The sequence below is a fragment of the Gallus gallus genome, chromosome 1 (genome assembly GCF_016699485.2).
Source record: "Gallus gallus isolate bGalGal1 chromosome 1, bGalGal1.mat.broiler.GRCg7b, whole genome shotgun sequence".
Lineage (NCBI taxonomy): Eukaryota > Metazoa > Chordata > Aves > Galliformes > Phasianidae > Gallus > Gallus gallus.
In genome coordinates this window covers 156,783,417-156,806,739 of record NC_052532.1, presented here as the reverse complement: position 1 = coordinate 156,806,739, position 23,323 = coordinate 156,783,417, and the positions used below count along the sequence as shown (strand labels likewise).

The following is a 23,323-nucleotide window of genomic DNA, read 5'->3' as shown; positions in this document are numbered from 1 at the left end:
AAACTGAGAGATATAAAATAATTACTTGTTAGTATCATTGGTTTCCTTTAACTCCCTTCACTCACTAACCTTTTGGCCACTGCTTCAAAGGATCAAGTTAATAAATTTGTGTAGTGTTCTGTGTAATTATACAACATTCATTTACAAAAATGACTTCTGTAAGTCACATTAAGCATCTGATTAAAACCAAAAAGCAAGACAATTCAGAAGTAAACAAATCTGTGATAAACCTGACAATTTGACTCCAGAGCCCATATTTTATTTTTCCTCTTATAAATATAGGACAAAAGGCCAAAAACAAGGTATGTTCAATCCATGTACATTAACATACCATAGTGCCTGTTATGTGTGGGCTAAATTGTAAATTAAGCTTTTAGAATGTTTTTTGTTTGTTTCTAATTTCGTCTGGTGCATAACATCATTTAAAACATAAACAAAGATCTGATTATTTTCTTCTGTTTTGCTCCTTTCTCCTGTCAATGTTCAGAAAAGTTTCAAATTCATTTGTAATAAGCCATCATTTAAATTGTTAATGATATATGGATTTGATAACATTTATTTGAAAAACCATAAACATCTGAAAAAAAATGAAAAAAAACCCAACCCACCCACGTGTATACCCACTACCAAGCAACACTTCTGAAATAGGAGTTCTTGTCAAGATAATACAGTATGCTGATTTTCAGCAATGCAAATGCCAAATAGAGACTTAATGAACCTAATAACATTCTGGCATCATTAATACCAGTCATCACTTTTCTGATTCCATAGGCATAACTGACCCTGGACACTAGACAGAATCCACTATCCAGGAAACAAATAAATACAAACAATTCTTGAGAAAATCTCCGTAGGAAAAGTGTAATTCAAAACTCTACGCACAAGCAAGCAGGCTGCATTTGCAGATGCACTGCTCATGGAATAGAGACAACTGAATGCTATTCAATGTACTCAGAAGACCAATTTTTTATTTTTTTTTTCCCTGAACAAAATGAACTCAATTCTTCATTCTGTTAAATAGGGAAATTAAGTGAAGTTAACAAGTAAGTTAAGGGGCTGAAAAGGAATTTTGACAATGACAATAATGTACTTCACTTACTTTGCCCTACTAAAATAGCTTGAATACATTTTAAGTAGGCAATATGCGCAAGAGCAGATTAACTATTTATATCAGGTCTCAAACAATGATTTTAAGATGGATTCTTTAATTATTTTTATTCAGATGGAATTCAGCTATTTCTTCTACAAATCCCACAAATACTTCGTGCAGTTTATGTGCTGATTATTTGCAAACTTCCCCATTTCCATAAATGGGCAAATGGTTTATCACTAGTACTGACAAGCAGAGTAACAGTTCTTTAACTCAAAATTTGAGCATTTCATTTCACATACTGCACTGAAATTCAAATCTAAACTAGCTTCGACTTCAGGCTCTTTCCCTTGAATTTTGCATTTACACTTTTCACTCTTCATTATTTTACTGTTCTTTCAGCATCTTAGGGTCCACCTAGTCCTTCCATTTTATTTGTACATAACCACTCCCCTCCCGGATTTTAAAGACACCCACCTGATCTTTTTCCAGCACTGTCCTCTTCTTACCAAGAGGATAACTTTCCCAGTAATGTTATACTGACTGCATGTGTCGGTAACCAAGTACTGTCACAATCATTTAAGATCATTTTATCACAGAAGCATTTTTAAAAGATTTTCTTCAAAGGAAAACAAAAATCTGTTCACTTCATGTGATGGTGCATGCATATTGTTGATATTTAAAATAACGTGCCTTGATGAACTGGTTCTTTGTGCTGCCAAATTACTTCTTAATAACAGCCTACCAATGCTACTGAGTTGTACAGAATTACAGTTAATGAATATATTTACTTATGTTGAGACAAGTACATAACCAATTAAGACTCATTTCAGTTGTACTTAAGAGACGTAAAATGAAAAAAACTACACAGAATTTAACAAAAGAGCAAAAAATAAAACCCCATAACTCCTTTCTTAAGCCATTTTATTCCAACATACACCAATCTTGCCTGCAGTCTCCTGAACGTACCTCTTTGTCACTGAATTTCTGTTGCTGAGTTAATACTGTCTCAACATGATAAAAGGAACCAATACAATGAAATGGCATAACAAAACATTTTACAGCAGACACACACAGATGATTAAAGATTTAATCAACAACAACAAAAAGTTACTCTAGCTTTGAAGTATGCTTTAGCAAAACAAATCGTCCAAACAAATGAATAAAGGATACTGAAACAATTCTTTTTGAACAAGAACATGAGTTGCTGATGGCTGCTTAAGAAATGGAAAAACCTGTTAACTACATTTTAAGAATGTGTTTATTAAAATAAAATATGATAGGAACTGCAGAGCATGGCAATAATTTATTGTGTATGTATGTTTTCCTTTTGTCACAGGGCACATGAAAGTATGAAATATTTTCCTTTCAAGCTTGTGTTCTGAATTACCTAAAGTCGATACCCAGCACACTGAGCAGGAGACATTGTTAAATTTCATTTTGACACCATCATCTGTCACTCCACCTGTACTTTGACAAATGAACTCTAAGCAATCAAACCACTTTCCTTCATGGAAAATATTAACTGAAGTCTGCAAAAGTAACCTGTAAAGGGAAGAATGTTTTCATAATAGTAACAACGCTGAAAGTGGGTGTAAAGGTCATACACAAAACAAAACTAAAAAAAAAAAAAAAAAAAAAAGGAAAACTAATATGCAACACTTTTTGCACCAAATCAAAGATTCCAGAAGGAAGGCCCAGAGGATCACCATTTGAATAAAATTCTTGAGCGTTATGGATAAATAATAATGCTGCATCTGAGACTTACCAACACTTGAATTCAGATCTCCATTTTCAGAGTCTGCTCCATGCTGGTTATTATTTGCATGGTAGTTGGACATAGCTTCCAATTTAATTTTTTTCACTTTCATTGCTTCTGCTATGGCAGCATTGGTGGCAGCTGCTGCTGCTGCAGCTGCTGCTGTCAAGCCTGCAAAGAAGTATGAATAACATTTAATACACATTATTCTATGATTCTTCATTATTGTAGGGATTAAGACTGTTAGTTTTCCTTCACGCTGCCTATACAGCAAACAGAGAACACTGCAGTGTTCACCATTCCACTTATTTGAAGGTTATCATTTTTTTTTCAAATCAAATGTTACATATCCTATTTAGATAGCTACTTCTAAACATACTGCATCCGCCTGAATCTTAACTTGGTGCTCAGAAACTGCAGTTAGAATACAGTCAAAACTAACTGTATCTACAAATACATACTTAGGAATGAAATTTAACTTCTAAATCATCTAAAAAATATCTGATTAAGAAGAGGCAAACATCCACAAAAGGGTACCTAGAAAAAAACCTTTTATATGCAAAGTGTTTTTACCATGCTAAATAGAAAGAAAAGAAAGCACAAATCCATAATTCATATTTATGAGTAATAGATGAAAAAATATAGGCACTTATTTCCTACTTCCCACATAACATCTAGAAGATGTGGGCCCTCGTAAGAAGCATTTTTAGAAGAAAGGTTAGTTAAGCAGAACCTCAGTAGAACTTTGGTAGAATCTTGGTAGGGTTTTGATTTCCCAAAACTTCAAGGCATTATGGCGTTTATCAACAAGAATGCAATCTCTTAAACTCACTTAATCCCAAACCTAAAGCCACCATGAGGTACTTCAAGTGCTTTTCCTACCAAACCACATTTCTGCCATCCACCCATACACAAGAATGTTTACCAAAAATGAGAAAAGTCTTCTCTGTCTAAAGCAATTAACAGAAAATTTCCAGTAATGCCTTCCAAACTCAAAACAAGCTACAGTCTTTATGTAATGTCACAATTTTTTTGCCTCCTTCCTTGAGGCAGAATAATTTGTCTGCTGTCTCCAGTCACTGCTGCTTCTCACTCCCATCGCTTTGCCCAAGCCTGGGTGATGATGAAGAGAAGTCAGTGTCAGAACTTCACAGGAGCTATGCAGGAAAAGATCTCCACTTTCTGCTTATCCTGCATGATTATGCAAGGAAGTGGAGACGAAAATTAATGAAAATTACATATCAGATATTAAAGAGAAGGCACTCAACTACTTAAGTTTTATGCAGTAAAGCTACCAAACTATACCCTCAACCTGTGATGTTACGTGAGAAGCAGACCCTCAGACATTTTGAACCAAGATTCTTGCCCTGACAGGAGAGACAGCTTCAAAAAACCTCACATTAATTAGTTTAAAGGTGTCTGCTTCTTTTTTACAGCTAGCCTGAGAAGTGTGAAGTATGTTACATATCTCAAGAGAAATTAACTCCATTACTTCATACTGGGCCTAGGCTTCTGCTCAGCATAGGAAGAATGCACTTTAGATGGAAAGACGCAATAAGCAAATAATCCCAGGTTGACAAGGTAAATATTTCTATCATTATTGCCTCCCAGGGCCTCTTGTTGTCTCTTTTGCCTTCTTAAGTGAAAAGTGAGTTCACTATTGCCATGTTTTCAGCTAGCAATGGGGAGAGAAAGAAGGCCACCCACTGGGGAGAAAGCAGAAGGTGAACAGACTTTGAGAGACCCTCCGCCATCATGGAGAAAGCAATGAGGTGGCATAAACAGTACCTTTTAATATATGATGTCTTAACTCAAGGTCGCTTTCCCTTATTTCTCAGCATGACTGCATAAGCATTAGCAAACAACTCCAGTCTCATAAACAGACTTCCAACACCTTCAAGTGCAATAAGAATTACCAAGTATGTGATAATTACATTCTGCATAGGCAGATCAATATTATTTAGAAAACTGCTATTTCAGGGAGAAGTACTAAAAGTAAAAAATAAAAATAATTAAAAAAAAAAAAAAAAAGATCAGATGGTGGATAAACTTGAGGGTTTCATTTTATTTTAGTTTCTGCTTCCATTACAAAATGTGCATGTTCTAAACCTTAAGAAGATATTGACAATGACATGGATTACTTCCAATGATATTTTTATCTCAGAGGAAGGATATGAAGTTATACATTATACAAATTTGGTTACAGTCCCTAAATTAGGCCACTGAGAAAGGGATAGTGCACCTCTGAACCTGGGTTTGCATCCTGTGTTCATTAAACAATAGAATACCCTATACTTCCTTTTTTTCTATATACACTACTCACAAGTTAAAACTAACATCTTTAAAGAACAAACCTATAGAGAAATATTCAAATACCAATATATACAACCAATAATTACAAGAGCAGGCCACAAACTTTTGGTTGTGACTGCACTTCAAGACCAATTTTTAAGTAATTCAAAGTATTAGTATAAACACCATATTAAACAGATAATCCATTGGACTTGTGAGCTCATCTGGAAAAATAGTTTTTCACTGGGAAACATTATTTTTCCCACTGCAGAACTGCTAAAATACATACTCTCTTTTGCTATAAAATTTGCAAAAATGTATGCATTTATGCTTCCCTCTGAAGTAGGCCACGGTGTTTTTCTGCAAAGGAAACCACAGCCTTTGGATATGGACTAGGAAAATAAAACACAGCTTAGATCTGTAATACAACTTTTTTCAAAACAGTGGTTGTGATAATAAATGATAATTTAAAAAAAGCAGAAACTAAACTTCTAATTTTATTCCTACTCTCATACACCTGCATAAGTAATTGAAATGATTGCTTTGCCACACAGCAATTAATTTAAACTGTAAGAATCTGAAATGCGTCTCCCATACACACACAACTGGGGGTAGGAAAGGGATAGAGTATGGAATCATCCACAGAAATGTAACTTAATCAAGGCAATTCTACCCTAGAACAGTTTCTGCCTCACTGATAATTTTTTGCTATTTTTCTACTGCCATAATACAGCAAAGCTAATGGCAAGGAAGGCCCAAGCCAGTCACCAGAGCCCCTGGCATTAAAACTGCTGGTGCACTGTAGAACAAAACATAGCAAAAATTTCTTGCTAGCACATTGCCCTACCTGTCTCACCAAAAGAGGGTGTCATATATACTACAAATAGAAGATGCTATGTAAAATTTTATGTATGTTTTAAAATTCTAAACTTTAAAGTTTATGTATGCTTGGGTAAATACTTGCAATTCTGCCTTAAACTGGTTGTTTGAAAAAGCCCTTTGACCTAAGCATTAATTAGTATCACTTTTCTCTTACAGCAGGTAGCCACAGAATTTCCAAGCTGTATGTTTTTCGCTATAGAAATTCCATCATCAATACGAGATAATCATGTCATCTATAAAGGCAACTGAAATGGAAAACAGAATAAGAATCACACTGAAAAGCCACTTAGTTACTTTTTATTCTTTACGAAAATTTATCTGGACAGTTAAAAAGTGTCCAGGCCAAAATATTCAATGCATTAAAGTCAATGGTGACTGTCATTAATATTCTGAAATTGATAAGTTGTTTATGTCTGGCATTCTTCCTGCTGATTATGCAGTGAGACAGGCAGCTTTATAAATATCTCATCACTCCATCGTCACACAACTTTCATCGACAGTGCTCATGCACAGCTATTAGCAATATGAATCTAACCATTACAAGAGGAAAGAAAATCGAACATGTGGCATTAATACGCAGTCCTGGTTCCTAACCATCTGATAGGCAGATGGTGTAAAGCGGATTCTCCAGCTGAAATGAAGGGGCACATCATTTAAAACCTTGTTTGCATTCTAACTGATATCAGTGCCATATTGATATACATGATACATCATGGCAGTATTTGAACAATCTAGTTTGTTTCAGTCATAAATGTTTACAGCCTTGTTTTTTATCTTTAAAAGCATGTTCTGAAGAGCGTATTTTTAATTTATGAAACCTATTGTTTACTTCTGTTGAACCAGAAGATTAGCGAAGAGCAGGAATATTAAATTACCACAACTGCAGCAGTATAACTAAGATGGATGAATAAAGTATGTTTTTTTCAATAAAAGATGTTAGTAAAGGAATTAAAAAATTAGCCTAGGCATTTTATGCATTAAATACATTTATTCATTTAAACCTTACAGCTTTTTTCCCATGTGACATACTTAGAACTTTAATGCTTTATAAAGCTATTCATTTAAATCTCTTACTGCATGCAATTAATCTTGTCCAACAATTTAATTCAAAAATGCAAAACATCAGAAAGTAAAGTTCAATTCAACATCGTGGTTCGGAAGTAATCGCAGTACTGCTGACAGTTCCTATAGACTCATCAGCAAAAGTCTGCTTAAGGTGTCTTGTAGGAACCACACGAATTTGAATTACAACTCAATTGAAAGCTCTCCAAGCCTTAGTAGGAACTCAAGAACAAGAAGCAGAACACCAAAAGTGTGAATGATCCTTTTCTACAAAGACCTTCCCTCTTCTGTCACTAGATTACTTTGGCCTGTTGGGTGTGTTTGTTAATTATGTTAATAAAGTTGCAGCCTGCTGCCTCTGCCAAATATAATCATAAGCATTCCCTGCCAAGTTCTGGTTTAATTTACACCCATGCAACTCTAGCGAAGACAGAATTTTGTGGGTGAGAATGAGACCAGAAGTATGCCCAGTATGCATGGTCTATAATGCTGAAAAATGAGTGAATGAAACACAATGACAAAACAAATAACAACTTCAGGATTTAAAAAAAAAAAAAAAAAAGTTTTGAAAGCAAAATGCCCAAGAAAGCTGTCATATACAATGGCAGATTTTCAAAAAGTGTACAAAGTACTGTTGGAGACACACAACTTCCAGCAAATACTATTTCCTGCCTTTAGAGATTACTCTTAAAACTTACAATTTTTATGGCATGATGATTTTACACCACACCTTATTTAGGAAAGAAAAATATAAAATTAAGTATGAGCATACTTCTCAGCCTCAAATATGTCTTAACATTCACAGTTTGAATTTTATCCCTAAGCCTGGTCTGCAGACAAACTACAAAAAATATTTCAGTAACTGATTTTACTTAACTTTTAACGTTCTTCATACTATTTCTAATAATAATTATCATTCCTAATAATTATTCCTAGTAATTATTAACTTCCTCAATATAAGTACTTCCTTCCTTTATATATACCATATTTATACACACTTAAGGGTGCAGAAAAAAATCCGGTAATACATGTATGTACTTTCACAACCTCTTTCTTTAGGACTTTGATACTATTTTCATGATTTCTCATCTTTTCATCATACAACAGGCAGAAAATCAAAAAATGACAGTCAGCAACATGTTACATTTAATTTAATTTATTTGCTGGAAAGTTCATTCAACATAAACGTTTTATTCACTGCATGAGAGGAGATCCAAATTGCATCTAAATTCTCAAAGAAATCCTTTTGTTATTTCACATTAATGTTCAATCTTTCTTCTTATAGTTTATTTCAATGGCACAGACATGAAAATTATTTGTGTATTTTCTTGACTTAATTCTAGATTTTGTACTGAGTTCTTACTTGGATAAAAATCTTACTGTAATCTGAAACACTGTGCTTGAGAAATAAATGCAGCATTACTCCCCAAGCCTTGATCCTGATCACTGCAGATTGTTGCAATGGTTTCATAGGTTTCTGCAGTTCAGACGTAAGTTTTTGGTAACTTACTACACTGCTACCATGTTATTTCAAATGAAATAGGATCTGAACCTCAGTCTCTGATCTAAAGAGTGTTTTATAGTGCAATACATAAAACAAGAATCACAGAATCACAGAATGGCCTGGGTTGGAAGGGACCCCAAGGATCATGAATCTCCAACCCCCTGCCGGGCAGGGCCACCAACCTCCCCATTTACTAGACTAGGTTGCCCAGGGCCCCATTCAACCTGACCTTGAACACCTCCAGGGACGGGGCATCCACAACCTCTCTGGGCAGCCCGTTCCAGCACCTCACCACTCTCCTGGTAAAGAACTTCCCCCTAACATCCAACCTAAATCTTCCCTTTTTCAACTTAAAACTGTTTCCCCTTGTCCTGCTTATCTACCCTTTCAAAGAGTTGACTCCCCTCGTGTTTGTAGGCTCCCTTCAGGTACTGAAAGGCTGCAATGAGGTCACCCCGCAGCCTTCTCTTCTTCAGGCTGAATAAGCCCAGCTCCCTCAGCCTGTCCTCACAGGAGAGGTGCTCCAGCCCCCAGTGGGGTTGGAATGGGAAAGCAATCTGCAGGAGGACAGAGGTCTGATTATATAGATTGTCGAATGGGGAACTTCACACTGTACTATAATGTTCTGCTAAAATATACCAAGTTTCATTAGTAGAGTTCTTTATGTAAAAAGAACTGGTATCTAACAGTCATTCAGAAGATATATTTTTCTTAATTCTCCTGGACAGATTCTATACAACAATACTGGCATACCCTAAAATAGTCATTCCCTTTTATTTTGAGATAACCACAAAATCCTTGTCTGGCCTTTCTAGTTTTATCTTCCTGCTCAGGTTGATTGTTCAGCATAAGCTGCTCATCCAGATTATTTCTGAATATTCTTAAAATGGGTATTAATAAAAGAGTCATGTAAATAAATAAAGGTGGAATAACTAATTACACTTCAAATATTTTTAAAGAAGGAATACTTAGAAAAAATCAGCCATGTGATATGAGTTAGACTGGTGAAACTAAAATGGTGAACTAAAATGAAGTTGCCAGTCTTGCACTGGGACAAAACCAGTGTTTGTGAGTCTCAAACCATCTGTTGTTCATCAGAACTAATCAGTCCGTTTTCCTGTAACTACTGCTAAATTGCAATATGAAATATTTATTTATTTATTTATTTAATATATATATGTTTGTCTGGGTATTGCATTTAAAATAAACAAGCAAAAGAGCTAAATTTCCACAGCAACTTTCAAATCCAAAAAACATTTTACATATAATTCATCCCTGCAATGAATAACACGGTTGCAGGAATAAAACACAGACCTAGAAAGAAGCAGTGTCCTTTTGATCTGTTTTGCTGAAAGCAAAGAAAACACTGAGATTTCATTTCAGAGAACTACTGGCAGGTTCAGAAATGGTGAAAAGAAAGAAAGAAAAAAAAAAAGCAAATGTAATGATTTTATCACTGATAGCTACCACCTATGGGACTGATGGATATCTATCCCATGAAGGTATTCTTTATTGTGGATTAATTTCTTTGTAATGAGGAGTAAAAAGTGTAATCTTAAAGTGTATTTTGAATAGCATGACAAATCTGTGATTTTTCTATTGGTTTGATGCAATCATGGCAGAATTAAACAATGCACTCTGCACAAATGCCTTGCTATATTATATTTTTCAGCAACAGTTTAAAATACTACTGGAATGCATACAGCTTCACAACAATACAATAAAGAGGGAACACTCTTTCTTAAACAACAGTCATCTTTTCAAAAGCAATAGATTCTCAGTTCTCATTCAGCCTATTGCATTATTCATTTCATGTGCAACCTTACGCTGGACCATAAATTGTTACTTTATCTAATCAAAGGCGACTTAACTCCGCAGAAGGTCAAAGGTTTAATTTTGTGAAGTATTATCTTACGCTATGAGTTTAACCGAAAAATAGAAGAAGAAAAACAGCCAAGAAACTGGTAATAAATGAACCTTTATTGCCTCAGGCATTGGCCTAGTTAATAAACTTCCATTGAAGGTTTCTTTCAACTGTTATGGACAATGAGGTAAAAAAAAATCTTAAATTACAGCCATGTGTGACTTTTAAAGCAGGCATTCTTTTTTATCTCAACTTCCCTAGCTTAGGAAAAGACAAAGAGATTGTCTTCAATTTCTTAACCAAAAATGCATGCCTCTAAACAGACGAAAAAGTGCAGATCAAGCCTTTTTAAAAGCCGAGGTCAGCTTTGAACAGCATAAAAAATACTTTTACTTACGTGTCAAACCTTGATCCACAATCTCTTTAATGGAATAGTATGCAATCCAAAAACATAAAAAATGAAATATGTGTGAAGGGAAAATATATATACTAACAATATATTATGCTAACAATGATGCCTGGTTCCTAATAGACTTTCTGTTTTACATTTGCATTGCTGGAGTGTAATAATGGCTCCTGTTTAATAGAATGACTTATTATGGGAACAACTTCCCTGCACCTTTTGCAAACAGAAGTTCCTTTATTCCTTCTGTGTGTATTATCTCATGTTCTCACAACTCTATTCTCTATGTTACGAGAAATTAAAAGGTTTAACATAATGACAGTTACTGATAGTTATTGGTGTTCCATGAATTTTCCTGATTAGCATTCTTAGATTTGACTAACTGCAATGTCTTTTATTGACACGTTCTTTGAGTCTTGCTTAGAGAAACGCATTTCATTACAAGGTCAAAAACAGAATAAGAAAATCAGTAGTACTTAATAAAGCCTTGGTCTTCAGCCTAATTTATAACTAGATGGACACAATTAATTAATTGCAACACTGCTACAATTTAAAAATACCAAAAGGACGTGTTCATGCCTGTAACAGCAGTAATGTAGCTAAATACTCATAATCTTTCAGCCAGCAGGAGCTTTTGTAGTTGCTTTTTTTTTATAAACCTAATCCACAGCTTGACGCAGATCCTGGGGTAATGGCACACAGTTCTTTGATTAAACTAGTATCTGAACACCGTCAAAGCAGCCTGATGGCCCAATGGAAGTCCCCCTACAACTTTAGAGCTCAAGTTTGCAAGCAGAACTGCCAAATTCACTCCTTCAGACCAACTGTTGTAACAACACCTGATCTTTTGTGTGAAATATCGCTTATTCACTACTTTTTGAAGATTTTAAAGATTTTTTAAAGAGAGTTTATACAGGATTATTTATTAACAGCATAAAAATATGCTATATGAATAAGTAACCAAAGTTTAAATATTTTTGAAGAACATTTCTCACTCTATCTTGTCAAGCTTAGTTTTAAAGTAGCATATTCCCCCCCCCGCCCCAAAAAAAAACCCACCAAAACAACCCTTTGTATTACAATGTTTACTGACAAATTCTGTAACATTCTACTGATTGCTGTTTGTATCCATATTTCTAAGTGTGAACATGACAGAAGTCAATATAGGAAAAGATTTCAGAAATCTACCAATTATTTCAAGGCCTACATGTCATTGTTTTAGTACACGAAGTTGGGTGAGAGAATTTTTGTGTTTCAAAACGTAAAGAATTCACCTGCAAGGATCAGGGGAGTCCTATCACCTTCACCACCTTCAAGAGCTGCACGGTGGCTATGGGGCTGTTTCTTTTTTCTTCTTTTTCTTTTTCATCTTTTTTTTTTTTTTTTTTTTAAGTTTTGTCAGATCCATTTTACATTATGCTGCGCCAGAGGCAAGGCATAGGGCTAAATGTACTATTACAGAACACTGATAGCAGACTATTGTACTGTGATGCAGAACAGTGATACTGTACAAAGTAGCTGTGATAATGACTTACAGGGAACGCTGTGTAGTCCTGCTTTCACATTAGAAGGCAGTAAATTCTTACAGACAGCCCTCTCTCACTTCAATGCTCTACCTGTTGCACCAGGTAACAGAACACTAAATTCCACAAATTCGCACCTAATCGTTGGGGTGTGCACTCTTCTTTTAGCATCTTGAGTGCAGATCAAGACACTAGACAAATCACAGACTTTGGACATTTGGAAGCACTCGTATCTCTTTCCATGCTACAATGATGGGATGATGCACGTGTGTCTTCACACAGTGAAACCATGGCCACAATATGACTCTGCATCAAATGATTACTCTCTGGTTCATGGTGTGACATCTCTGAAAAAAAATTTTTACAACTCAGAATTCCCTCATATTCCAAAAGTAGACATTTGAAGATCTTTACAATGTTAAAGGGGAAAAGATGCTATTTATTATAATACATATATTATGTATATATATTATACATATTATAATACATAATCACTGTATTTGGTTATAACATAGTAACAAACGTGCTAACTACTCCACAGTATCTACTATATAGATGGAATGTTAAGAAAAACTGCAGCCTTTAGCAAATTTAGATTTATATAATTGATCGTATGTGCTTCCAAAAGTCATAATCTTTGAAATCAAGAGCTGAACAGCACAATTTTCTACTTCATTATGGACTAATATTCAAGACTCAACAAATACACAGCTTAACAAGGTGCCAATATGCAACTTAACAAGATCATCTTTGGCTCAAGAAATTTTCATCATATCATGTGTGAATGAGAAATTATATGTGTATCACTAGCTGTGCTTTGTAGAATACAAAATTTTATGTGACCATGCTCTTCTCAAATTGGTGGTGTTAATAGTCAAAGTATGATAAGAGTATTCCACATATTCCTTATTTTGTAGGTAGAACTATATTGTAATTCACAGCAGTTAATTTAATTAATCTTTTCTTCAGGCATTAATGAACAGGCTGTCAATAGATTAGGGTTTTCCCCAAATCTATCTGTTACTGGAAATTTCTCCATCTTGTCAGCATTTGCAGAAGAGAGGGATGGGACGTATTCTGTAATTTCTCATTACTCTAGGTTATGACCTTTCTTCTTATCGTTTCTAAATTCTAAGTTTTACAATTCTCTGACACTGATATTGGCAAGATGGACTGCAAACTTAGCACAAAGTGAGTAATAAAAATAACTGACAAAAATTTAATCAGTATCTAGATAATAACTCACTTTTTTTTCACATCCACAAGCAATCTAACTTCAGCCAACAGTAAGATGCAATATCAATATTTAACAATTATAGTATCAACACCCTGATGTAGAAAATGTCTTTATCTTTTTAAATAAAAACATGCATAGTCTGTTCCTGTTAGTGTATGTTTGTCTGGGGGTGATTCTATGGACACTACTAGTTCTCAGAACATTTTCTCTAAGGATCATCTGGAAAATAGGACAGGAACATTATTATTACATTGTCTTAGAAATCTGAACACCGTGCACATTCTAATTATTTGACAGTAATGTTGATTTAAAATCACTTTGGAAATCACATGGATAGGTAAGATGGCAAGCATACAGTGTTGCTTGTAGTTTAGAGCATTTTTCACCATGCAACCCAAAGGCCCTGGTGGCCACTTCCTGAAGTGGCCTGAAAAACATATTAGCAGTGAAATATACCAAGGGGACTGCTAAAGTACAGAACAGAACTATAAATATTTTGGTAGGCATAAATTTAAGAGGAAATGAGGGAAAATGACTGAGTTTGTGATAATTCCCTACAACGAATTTCTGAGTTTCTTTACAATTGAATTCTTAATTGGCAGTTAAGCATGTTAAAAAACATGCTCAGTTTTGGAAGCACAGGAATTACTTTTTTAAAGGACAAAGACATATTGCTAAAATTAATTTTCTGACACGGCATGCACAAAACTAAGGAGATATATATTATTTTTTGGCCAGTGTTTAGAGAAATGTCTACTTCTAGCATTCTTTCAGTTTATTCTGGTCTTTAATTGGGCATATTTGTCATATGTTAGATTTCTTTGCCAAGCTTGAAAAGGAGTACTTGCTCCAACAATCAAAACAGACTTTCAGTGGCAGTAACAGGCCACAGAAGAACCATGTTTTATCTAGGCTGTATGCTAACCAGTGGGTGCTATGTAGTGAGGTTTCACATAATAAAAGCAGATGAATCAGCATGATTCTGTCCTTTCAGCAACAATATTTAATAAAGATGACATATCATCTATTGTAGACATTTATGTATGCAGCATGTAGTATCATGATCAGATCTGAAAAGTGTACATAAATTTTTCTTCGCTCTTTTCTCTCTTTGCTGTTGACACCCTGCCCTTCTCAACCATACAGAATACGTTTCAAAAGTGGCAATATAATACAGTCTCTATCACCACGTTTTTGAAGGAAAATATTTACAAGTAGCTTTTTTCTGTTCTCATGTGTTTGTCATAAGAAAGCTTACACTTCAGGAAATCCTTAGTGATATTTAGTGCAATCTTATACTTTCTTTGGAAACTGTTACTTTTAGGTATAAGTGATTGATATTCCTCATATGTAGGTGTGTGAAATACAGAATGAGTTACAAAATGGCTTCAGAGCACCAAATAAACAAACTGTCTCTGATGGTGATGATATACTGGAAGACTGAATGGTTTAATATCTCCAGTCACTTAGTTTGTTGTACTGATGAGATCAACATTTGTACCCCGAAATATCAGAAATATTAACTTTACTAGTAGGACCAATTTTCATTTTTTTAATCCAGTTGTTGCATCAGCTCACCTCAATATCTTACCCTTTTAGCAAATGGCCAAACTAAAATTGATCTTCAGTTCAATGAATGTTCCTACCTCTGTGCTCTCTCCCTCCAAATTAGTCCTTCATTAACATTGAGTGCTGCACAAAAGTGTTAACAGAAATAATAATAGCTGTAGAATGCCAACTGCTCAAAACACTTCACCATTTATTTACTTTCTTTTTCACATCCTGTGCGTTCAGATGAAAGACCCAGATGCAAAATTACGAAAGATATTTTCTCTAGCAGTAGGATTTGGCTTTTTGACAGATTCCATAAACAGTTATTTTGGCAGCTTTAGAGATGCCCCTAGGTCAGTCGCTTGGTTGGACAGCTGATGGCCTGTCTGGTTCTCCTGACTGCCATTTTCTTATGATTTATCTTCAGTTAGTTGTAAATTAAATACAAGTAGATCATTGCCCCCACACCTACATGACTGCAGCTTATCCATACAAGCCAAGAATTCCTTCCAAAGAAATCCTTATTGGGCATCAAGAAGAATCTGAGAAGTTACGTTGAAATGAAATACCTGAATAATATCTGAACAGGTTTTGAAGAAGATCACCTCTTTAAATAAGAATGTGATTGTTCCAACTAAAGACAGAAGAAGAAATTAGAGGCTCCTGAATTTTAATTCTGATTTTACCAGAAGGTATTGGATAACCTACACAGGGTTTCCTAAAATAAATCATCTAAGATTTGTACAAAGCTATAAAGGGAGAAGTGCCAAGCATATACTAATATTGTTATCAGCCCTGCTTCAAATCTGTGAAGTCAAACAAAGTCCACAAAATGCATATCACTCTTGTCTAAGGGAGAACAAAAGTTCAGAGCGAAGTGTACACCGCAAAAATCCCACAAAGGAACAATGACAAAGAAACACTGCTTTCAAATTTACCATATAACTGCGCAACTTTTCAGCCCTGGAGATACTGACAAAAAATCAGAAGTAAAGGTTTAGAATGTTATTAGTTTATCTGCCATTTTTCCCTATAAAACAATCAATTCAAAAGATACAAGATTTCTTAGTAACTTGAAATTCATTTCAAATCAAATTCAAGTTAATTAAAATTCTAAAGGTGAAATTTCTAGCCATTTTTTCTCACTTTATGATTATTTGTCAAAAAAATGACAGATGCTTAGAGGCTTATTAAAATAAATAAACGCTAAACTTCTGTTAATACCAGAGCTAGTTAAATGCGGAATGTGTTCTTTCTAAGTCACCCACAATGCTATTAAGAGAGAATATAATGATTTGATCTTATCTTTGGATCATATTATGAAAAAAAAGGATAATACGAATTAGAAAACATATAAATGCTGCTCCAAAACCACTGCCTCCTCTTTTATGATGTTAGCTGATGATGTCAGAGGCGGATGGTGGTATGTCAGCAGAGATTAAACCATCCCACCAATATTCTGTCACATTTTGTTGCCATGTGACAGATGGCAGCAGAGGGGTAGTCTGACAAAATGGTGCTTGACATGGAAGCGTGCATGAAGCAAAGGTGTTGAATTCCTCCATGCAAAAAAACAGCACCCACTGACATTCATTGACACTTGCTGAATGTTTCTGGAGACCAAACAGTGGATGTGAGCACAGTGAGGTGGTGGGTGGTGCATTTCTGCCATGGTGACCGTGACATGAAAGACAAACCATGTTCTGAATGGTCATGCACAGCTCTGTCACTGTGAAATGAAGAGCATCTTGATCAGCTCATCCACACAAATCAATGGATTATGACCAGGGAACTGTTTACAAGGCTGAATACTGGCTTCAATGTGTTGGAAACAATGTTGGCAACATTAGAATATCACACAAATGGGTCCCACAAATGCCCACACAGGAACAGAAAGAATACCATACACATCTGTCAGAACCTATTGATCCAATAGAAGGCTGAAGGTGACAGCTTCCTGAATCACATAATTACCAGTTATGAGATGTAGCATTACCAGTACAAGCTGGAGTTGAAACAGCAGTCCATGGAGTGATGTCATATGAATTCTCCATCAAAGAAAAAGTTCAAGATGCAGTCCTCAGTACGTACAGTTATGTGCACTATCTTTGGGGACAGGAAAGAGATGATTCTGGAACCCGGACAAACTATCAACTCTGACTGCTACGTTGTGACTCTGACTAAGCTAACAGCTCCAACTTCCAGAGTCAGGCCAGAGAAGATGACAGCCTTTCTCCTGCAACATAATACCAGATCCCATACTAGTTTGAAGACTGTGCCAGTCTTGGCTGACCAACCTACAACACCCACTGTACAGTCCAGATTTGAAGTCTTCTGACTTCCATTTGTTCAAGAATATGGACTGTATGGGCAGCATTTTCCTCACAGTGATGCCACCACAGCAGCATGAAATAGTGAGTTACCTCAGCTGGTGCAGATGTTTACAAGCATAGCATGCAGGCTCTTGTTCATGACTGATAAAAAATTTAGAGCTAATGGTGGTTGACTATGTTAGAAAAATAGTGTTTTGTAGCTGAGAATTTGCTGTATCAGGTGGTGTTATCATGCTCTTTGTAACAGTTGTAGTTTCCATGGAAATAAATAAGATGCATTACTTTCAGGGCAACCTGTGTACTTCTAATAGTACAAAAAAAGGCATCAGACATTTAAAAAATGTTCTCAAAAGAGGAACAATGTGATTAAGGTGTCCCTGCCTATAGCAGGGGGGTTGGAACTAGATGATCTTAGAGGTCTCTTCCAATCCAAACCATTCTACGATTCTATAACTATTGAACAGGTTGCCCAAATAAGTTGTGGGTGACCCCTCCCTGGAATAGTTCTAGTCAAGGCTGGATGTGGCTTTGATCAGCCTGGTCTACTGGGAGGTGTTCTTGCCATGGCAGAGGGGCTGGAATAAGATGATCTCTGGTTACTTCAAACCTTCCTTCACAAACAGGAAAACACAGGTGTATAGGGAACTAATATAGAAGTTTAAAGAAGTTTACCTGATCAAGGTTACACTAGAAAAATACATATTCCTTTCTCTTTACGTTTCAGTGAAGAACTTGTTTTGTGAAAGCACCATTCTTGATTTTGTTTCTAATCAAAAATAAAGTGTTCATACTCTAACAGGAGAATATTAATATTCATTTTAAATGAGGAGAAATCTCACGCAAAGGTCCATCTAACATAAACCAATGCATTAAAACCTTTAATGTGTGAACTACCATTTGTTTCACTGTTTATGTGTTTTTCCAGATCAGTTAGTTTGGTTGGTTCTGGTACAGACTTCCGTCTTCTAGAATACCTTTATGGATAATCTCTGGCAAGTACAGAAACTGATTAAATTTAAGTTAAATCCGTGTATTACATTATGCTCAACAAACTTAGAGAAGGAAGTAATTAAGATTAATTTTGTAGATGATAGTTAGCAAATAAAAGCAGTTCTGACTGGGATAAGTGAGAGAAGAAGCCATGAACTCTACCTGAAAAACTCCAGTTCCTAAAAAGTGAAATATCTCATATGCACCTGATCTTATAAACATATGGCTTGTACGATTTTTTTTAAATAATCTATCTTGCCATATATATTCAGAGGCAGTATCTTCTTTATTTATTATAATTTTTTATTTATTTTTATTATTATATGCACCTTTAGATTTCCTACATTTTCTTAAGAAAGATTAATGCTAGAAAAAAAAAAAAAAAAAAACCTGCAAGATTAAAAAATGTCCAATATCTACACTGGTAAAAAGAGTGCATTTTTATCAATATTCAAACTTTTTAGTTTTGAAGGAGGTTTTGAGGATATTTGAATTTTCTACTGATTTACATTAAAAAAGAAGGATCTACCAAACCAATCAATTCTGGTAAGTGTGTAACTAATGTATTTATATTTACTGACATGGAGGAATGCTTCTGTGTAGCTCAGCAAATTAATAGAAATACAATGCAGGAGAGAGAGATATTTGAATTTGTAGTTAGGAAGCTGCTGGCATTATGCATTACAGTGTAAGTGGGTCAGGATAAACACTTAACATTCAAATTTAAATATAATATTGTGTAATACAAGAAGATCTATAGAGTCATAATGTCTGAATACATTAGGTATGATGATAATATTTCTATTGATTTCAGTCTGTTAAAATAATGAAACTAGATTACGCAAATCAATTCTTGGAATGTAACACAAAAGCATGTATTATTTGCTTTACACTTTCAAAACACGCTTTTCAAGTGAGATTGACTGCAACTGTTTTAGACTGTAGCTAAAAACAAGCACTAATTTTCTCTAAGTGCGCCTAAAAAAAGTCCTATAGTATTTTTCCTGCTCTCTTACGGTTGTCAAGCTTAAAAGTCTTTAAACCACCTTACAAACAGCTTTCTAACATGATTAATTATTTAAGACCCTAGCTCTTACATCATTACATCTGCAAGGAGAGGAGGTGTTTCGATAGCAGGATCTACCATTAAGGACAATTAGATAGTGGTCTGTTTCCTTTCACTCACGAGGTAAACTAAGAAAACACTGTAAAACAGTCAAGAACACAGAGTTTCTGGTAATGTCTTCATAGTTAGTTCTAAATAAATATTTCAAAGTATAACAAAAGCTAAGACAATGTTTTTTCAGGCTGTCAGGCACGGTACTTTTATTTCCAGAGAAAGAAATGTGCTCTTCTGTGTTTTTAGAATTATTTCTGCTCCAGATGGGAATCAGACTATAATCTTGAAATTACACTGCTATAAAAACATTTCAAAGATTAATTTTGTCCACTATCACTGTTCCAGTCATTAAAATACAACATTTTTGAGAACATATGTTACAAAATGAGTGGTGATCCAGGACATGGAGTGCAATCAAATCTGCAAAGCACAAAGCCTGTATTCAAAACAGAACTGTGAAGTAAAGACAAATTTGCATTGTGAATACAATAAAAACTGTAAATCAGTTCTTTAAAAACAGAAGACACAGTCTGAGCCAAGAGCTGCAGGCATAACTTCCTAACTGGGCGTACAGAATGCTACAGATTTCCATACTGGCATAGCAAGTTAAAGACCTGCAATGGAGATTCACACTTCGCTGTTGTTACCAGTAGGTAATTATACAACAGTATTTCTAATGATGGAGTCCCAAAGCAATGCTTCTTCTCTTCCCAGTGGAAAATATCTTTTGAAGGAAAGAGTGGCTGTGGGATTCAATAGGAGGGAAAACACATACCATAAAATATAATTAAAAATTGTGGAGGCTGCCTATGACAAGAATAACCATAAAAAACAGATACAAACCAGCTGGCTGTTAACAACTCCTAAGTTATAAAAATCTTAAACCTGCTGTAAAGCACTCAATTCGATTTACATAACCACAGAGCTGACATTCCTTTTAGGCTCCTCTGCTGGGGCTTATTTTGACATGTTTTAAGGCAGCATAAAAAGCAACTGTGAAAAGAAGACATGTATCATCTTACATAAAAATTCATTCTAGTCTTAAGATCAGACTTACACACTTAATCCCAGTGATTTTATTGAAACTGGAAAGTATCTCCAATGGCCACTGGTAATTCAATTTTGTAACGTTATTCCTTTGGAGCTCCTATTTTTGATAATGTTGATATTGTGTATACACACACACAAACAAATAAAACTATACATCAGCAGAAGCTTAAGTTTCAGTATTAGTGCACAAAAGATTAGCTCTAGCAGCTCTAGTGCTTCACAGTTAGTCTTAGATTATGTTGCTCAAGACTGTGATCAGCCTCTGCTTACAGAGAAAAGCATTCCTTAGGAATGTAATGATGCAGACAGCGTTTTACACGACTAACACAGCTTGCTGTAGGGAATTAAAATAAACAAAATAAAATAAAATCAATCTTACATTGAGTGAAGTTTTGATGTATAAGTGCTGGCAGCTTACATTGCCCAGAGCACAGAATGAGTTTTGCCATTTAATAATTTGCTTGATTCACTGTGCTGCCTCATGCAGGGCATTTTATGCCTGATTTATGTTTAATCGAGTCACCTGCTTAATGTTAAGGAGGGTCACAGTTAGATAGAAGGGTTATGACCATACAGGGCTTTCAACATCTCCCAGTTAGACATAAGAAATGGGTGTAAGTGTTAGAGGTCAACCTTTTTCTTTTATTTTTATTTAATGTTCTCTATGGAATATTGCATAAAACATTAATGTACCACAAAACCAATTTGATTCCCTTTTGAAACACAGTAGGTAAATATGGATTAGGAGATTCAAAACAATGACAAAATAAAATAAAAGCAATGTGTAATATTAGAAGTGATCATCTATATGCAAATTTCTTTTATGATTGTAAAGTACAGCCTTACACAAAAATGATTATAACTTTTCCTTTTAATAGATACGCCATCCAATTAAATCTGGTGTCTATGGAAAAAAAAATATATATATAAAAAAAAAATCCAGTATAATGTCAGGATTTACATTTCAGATGGAACATTCATCCTTTTAAAGGTATATAACTGGACATTATGGTTACCAGCATCTTCCTTGTGATAACGCTTTGAAAAATTATATCCAGTGAATAATTTAATAAATAATATCAGATGTGATCAACTACTACAGATCGGAGAACTCAGACACATCTGGTATTTATAAATATTTCTGATTCTCTTATTATTACAGCATGCTGAAAATTACCGTGGACATAATGCATTTTGGGAATAAAGTCCTCCCATACAGCACTGAAAAAAAAAAAAAGAAAAGAAAAGAAAAGAAAAGAAAAGAAAAGAAAAGAAAAGAAAAGAAAAGAAAAGAAAAGAAAAGAAAAGAAAAGAAAAGAAAAGAAAAGAAAAGAAAAGAAAAGAAAAGAAAACAAGTCGTTGTGCCAAATAAGATATTTAAATACTTTTTTTAAGGCAGAAATACCACAACTAGCAATGGAAGATGGAATTCAGCACTTAACAGTTTGGATAACTTCATTTAGTCAATATTGATTTAAGTTTAAAAATTTAAAAAAAAAAAAAAAAAGCACAACAGGACACTGTTTTGTTTGTTGTTTTTGTTTTGGGAACCGTGTATTTTTAGATGAAACAGTTAAGAATTATTTGCATCGTGTGCATATGTGCTAAAAGAATGTGGCAGTGGCATAGTAGCTTTAGCAAATCACAGGGAGAAGGATAACTACAATGGGACTATAGCAGAATTTTGAATTCATCCTTATTTACAGCACTGGAGGACTACTCTTGGAATAAAAGTAAAACTAGAGATCCTATTAGAGTTAACATCAAGAAATACCAGGTATTTGCTTGTTTAAATAGCGTCTAGAGTATTATCACATGCAAATACTTATCAGCTTTTTAAGTGCATTGAAAGTGATATATACATACATGACATACATCTAGTTACCAGATACCAATAACACAGTTCACAATGAATCAAGATGAGTATCAGAGGTTTCAATCCTTGACTAAAATGTGGTTTTACTGCCTGTTAAATTGCACATGTGTGATACACAACATAGAATCACAGAATCATAGAATCATAGAATGGTTTGGGTTGGATGATCACCCAGTTCCAACCTTATAGGCAGGGACCCATCCAGCCTGGCCTTGAATGCTTCCAGGGAGGGGTAATTCACAACCTCTCTGGGACACCTGTTCCAGTGTCTCACCATCCTCACAGTAAATAATTTCTTCCTAATATCTAGTCTAAATCTACCCTCTTCCACTTTAAAACCACTTCTCCTCGTCCTGTCACTACATGCCCTTGTAAAAAGTCCCTCCCCAACGTGTCATGCAAATGTTCAAAAAAGTTCTTATTACTATACTCAAAACATATTAAGCTTCTTCAAACACTCTAAAACATATTGACTACTTCCACAGATTTATCTAATGAACAATATCAGACATAGTTCTGAATTCACACTTTTAAAATAATTTACCTACAGCTTCACCCATCAAATTTATCATTAACCTTCTAAAATCTGCACTTTCAGTCCAAACTCTCCATTTAGGTTGCCTGTAGGGAGTGAAGACACACAAGCATCTCCTGAGGGTGATTCATGTGGCCTTACAGTGTAATGTATCACCCTCTGAAAATGTCTCTTTCCACTGGCTATGAAAGCAGATGACTTCCTAAGATTTCAACATCTACACTTCAGATATTAACTTATGGCAGATGATTC

At 34.9% G+C, this 23,323-nt stretch overlaps 1 protein-coding gene across 7 annotated transcripts in view; it reads right to left on the bottom strand.

Moving 5' to 3' along the window:
- DACH1 (dachshund family transcription factor 1) overlaps nucleotides 1–23,323 on the bottom strand; it is a 369,319-nt gene that overhangs the window by 172,664 nt on the left and 173,332 nt on the right. For all 7 annotated transcript variants that reach the window (XM_015275195.4, XM_015275204.4, XM_015275226.4 and 4 more), the window contains exon 3: nucleotides 2,859–3,020. In XM_015275195.4, coding sequence (XP_015130681.1) covers nucleotides 2,859–3,020 — 162 coding nt within the window. The remainder of the gene's footprint in view (nucleotides 1–2,858; nucleotides 3,021–23,323) is intronic.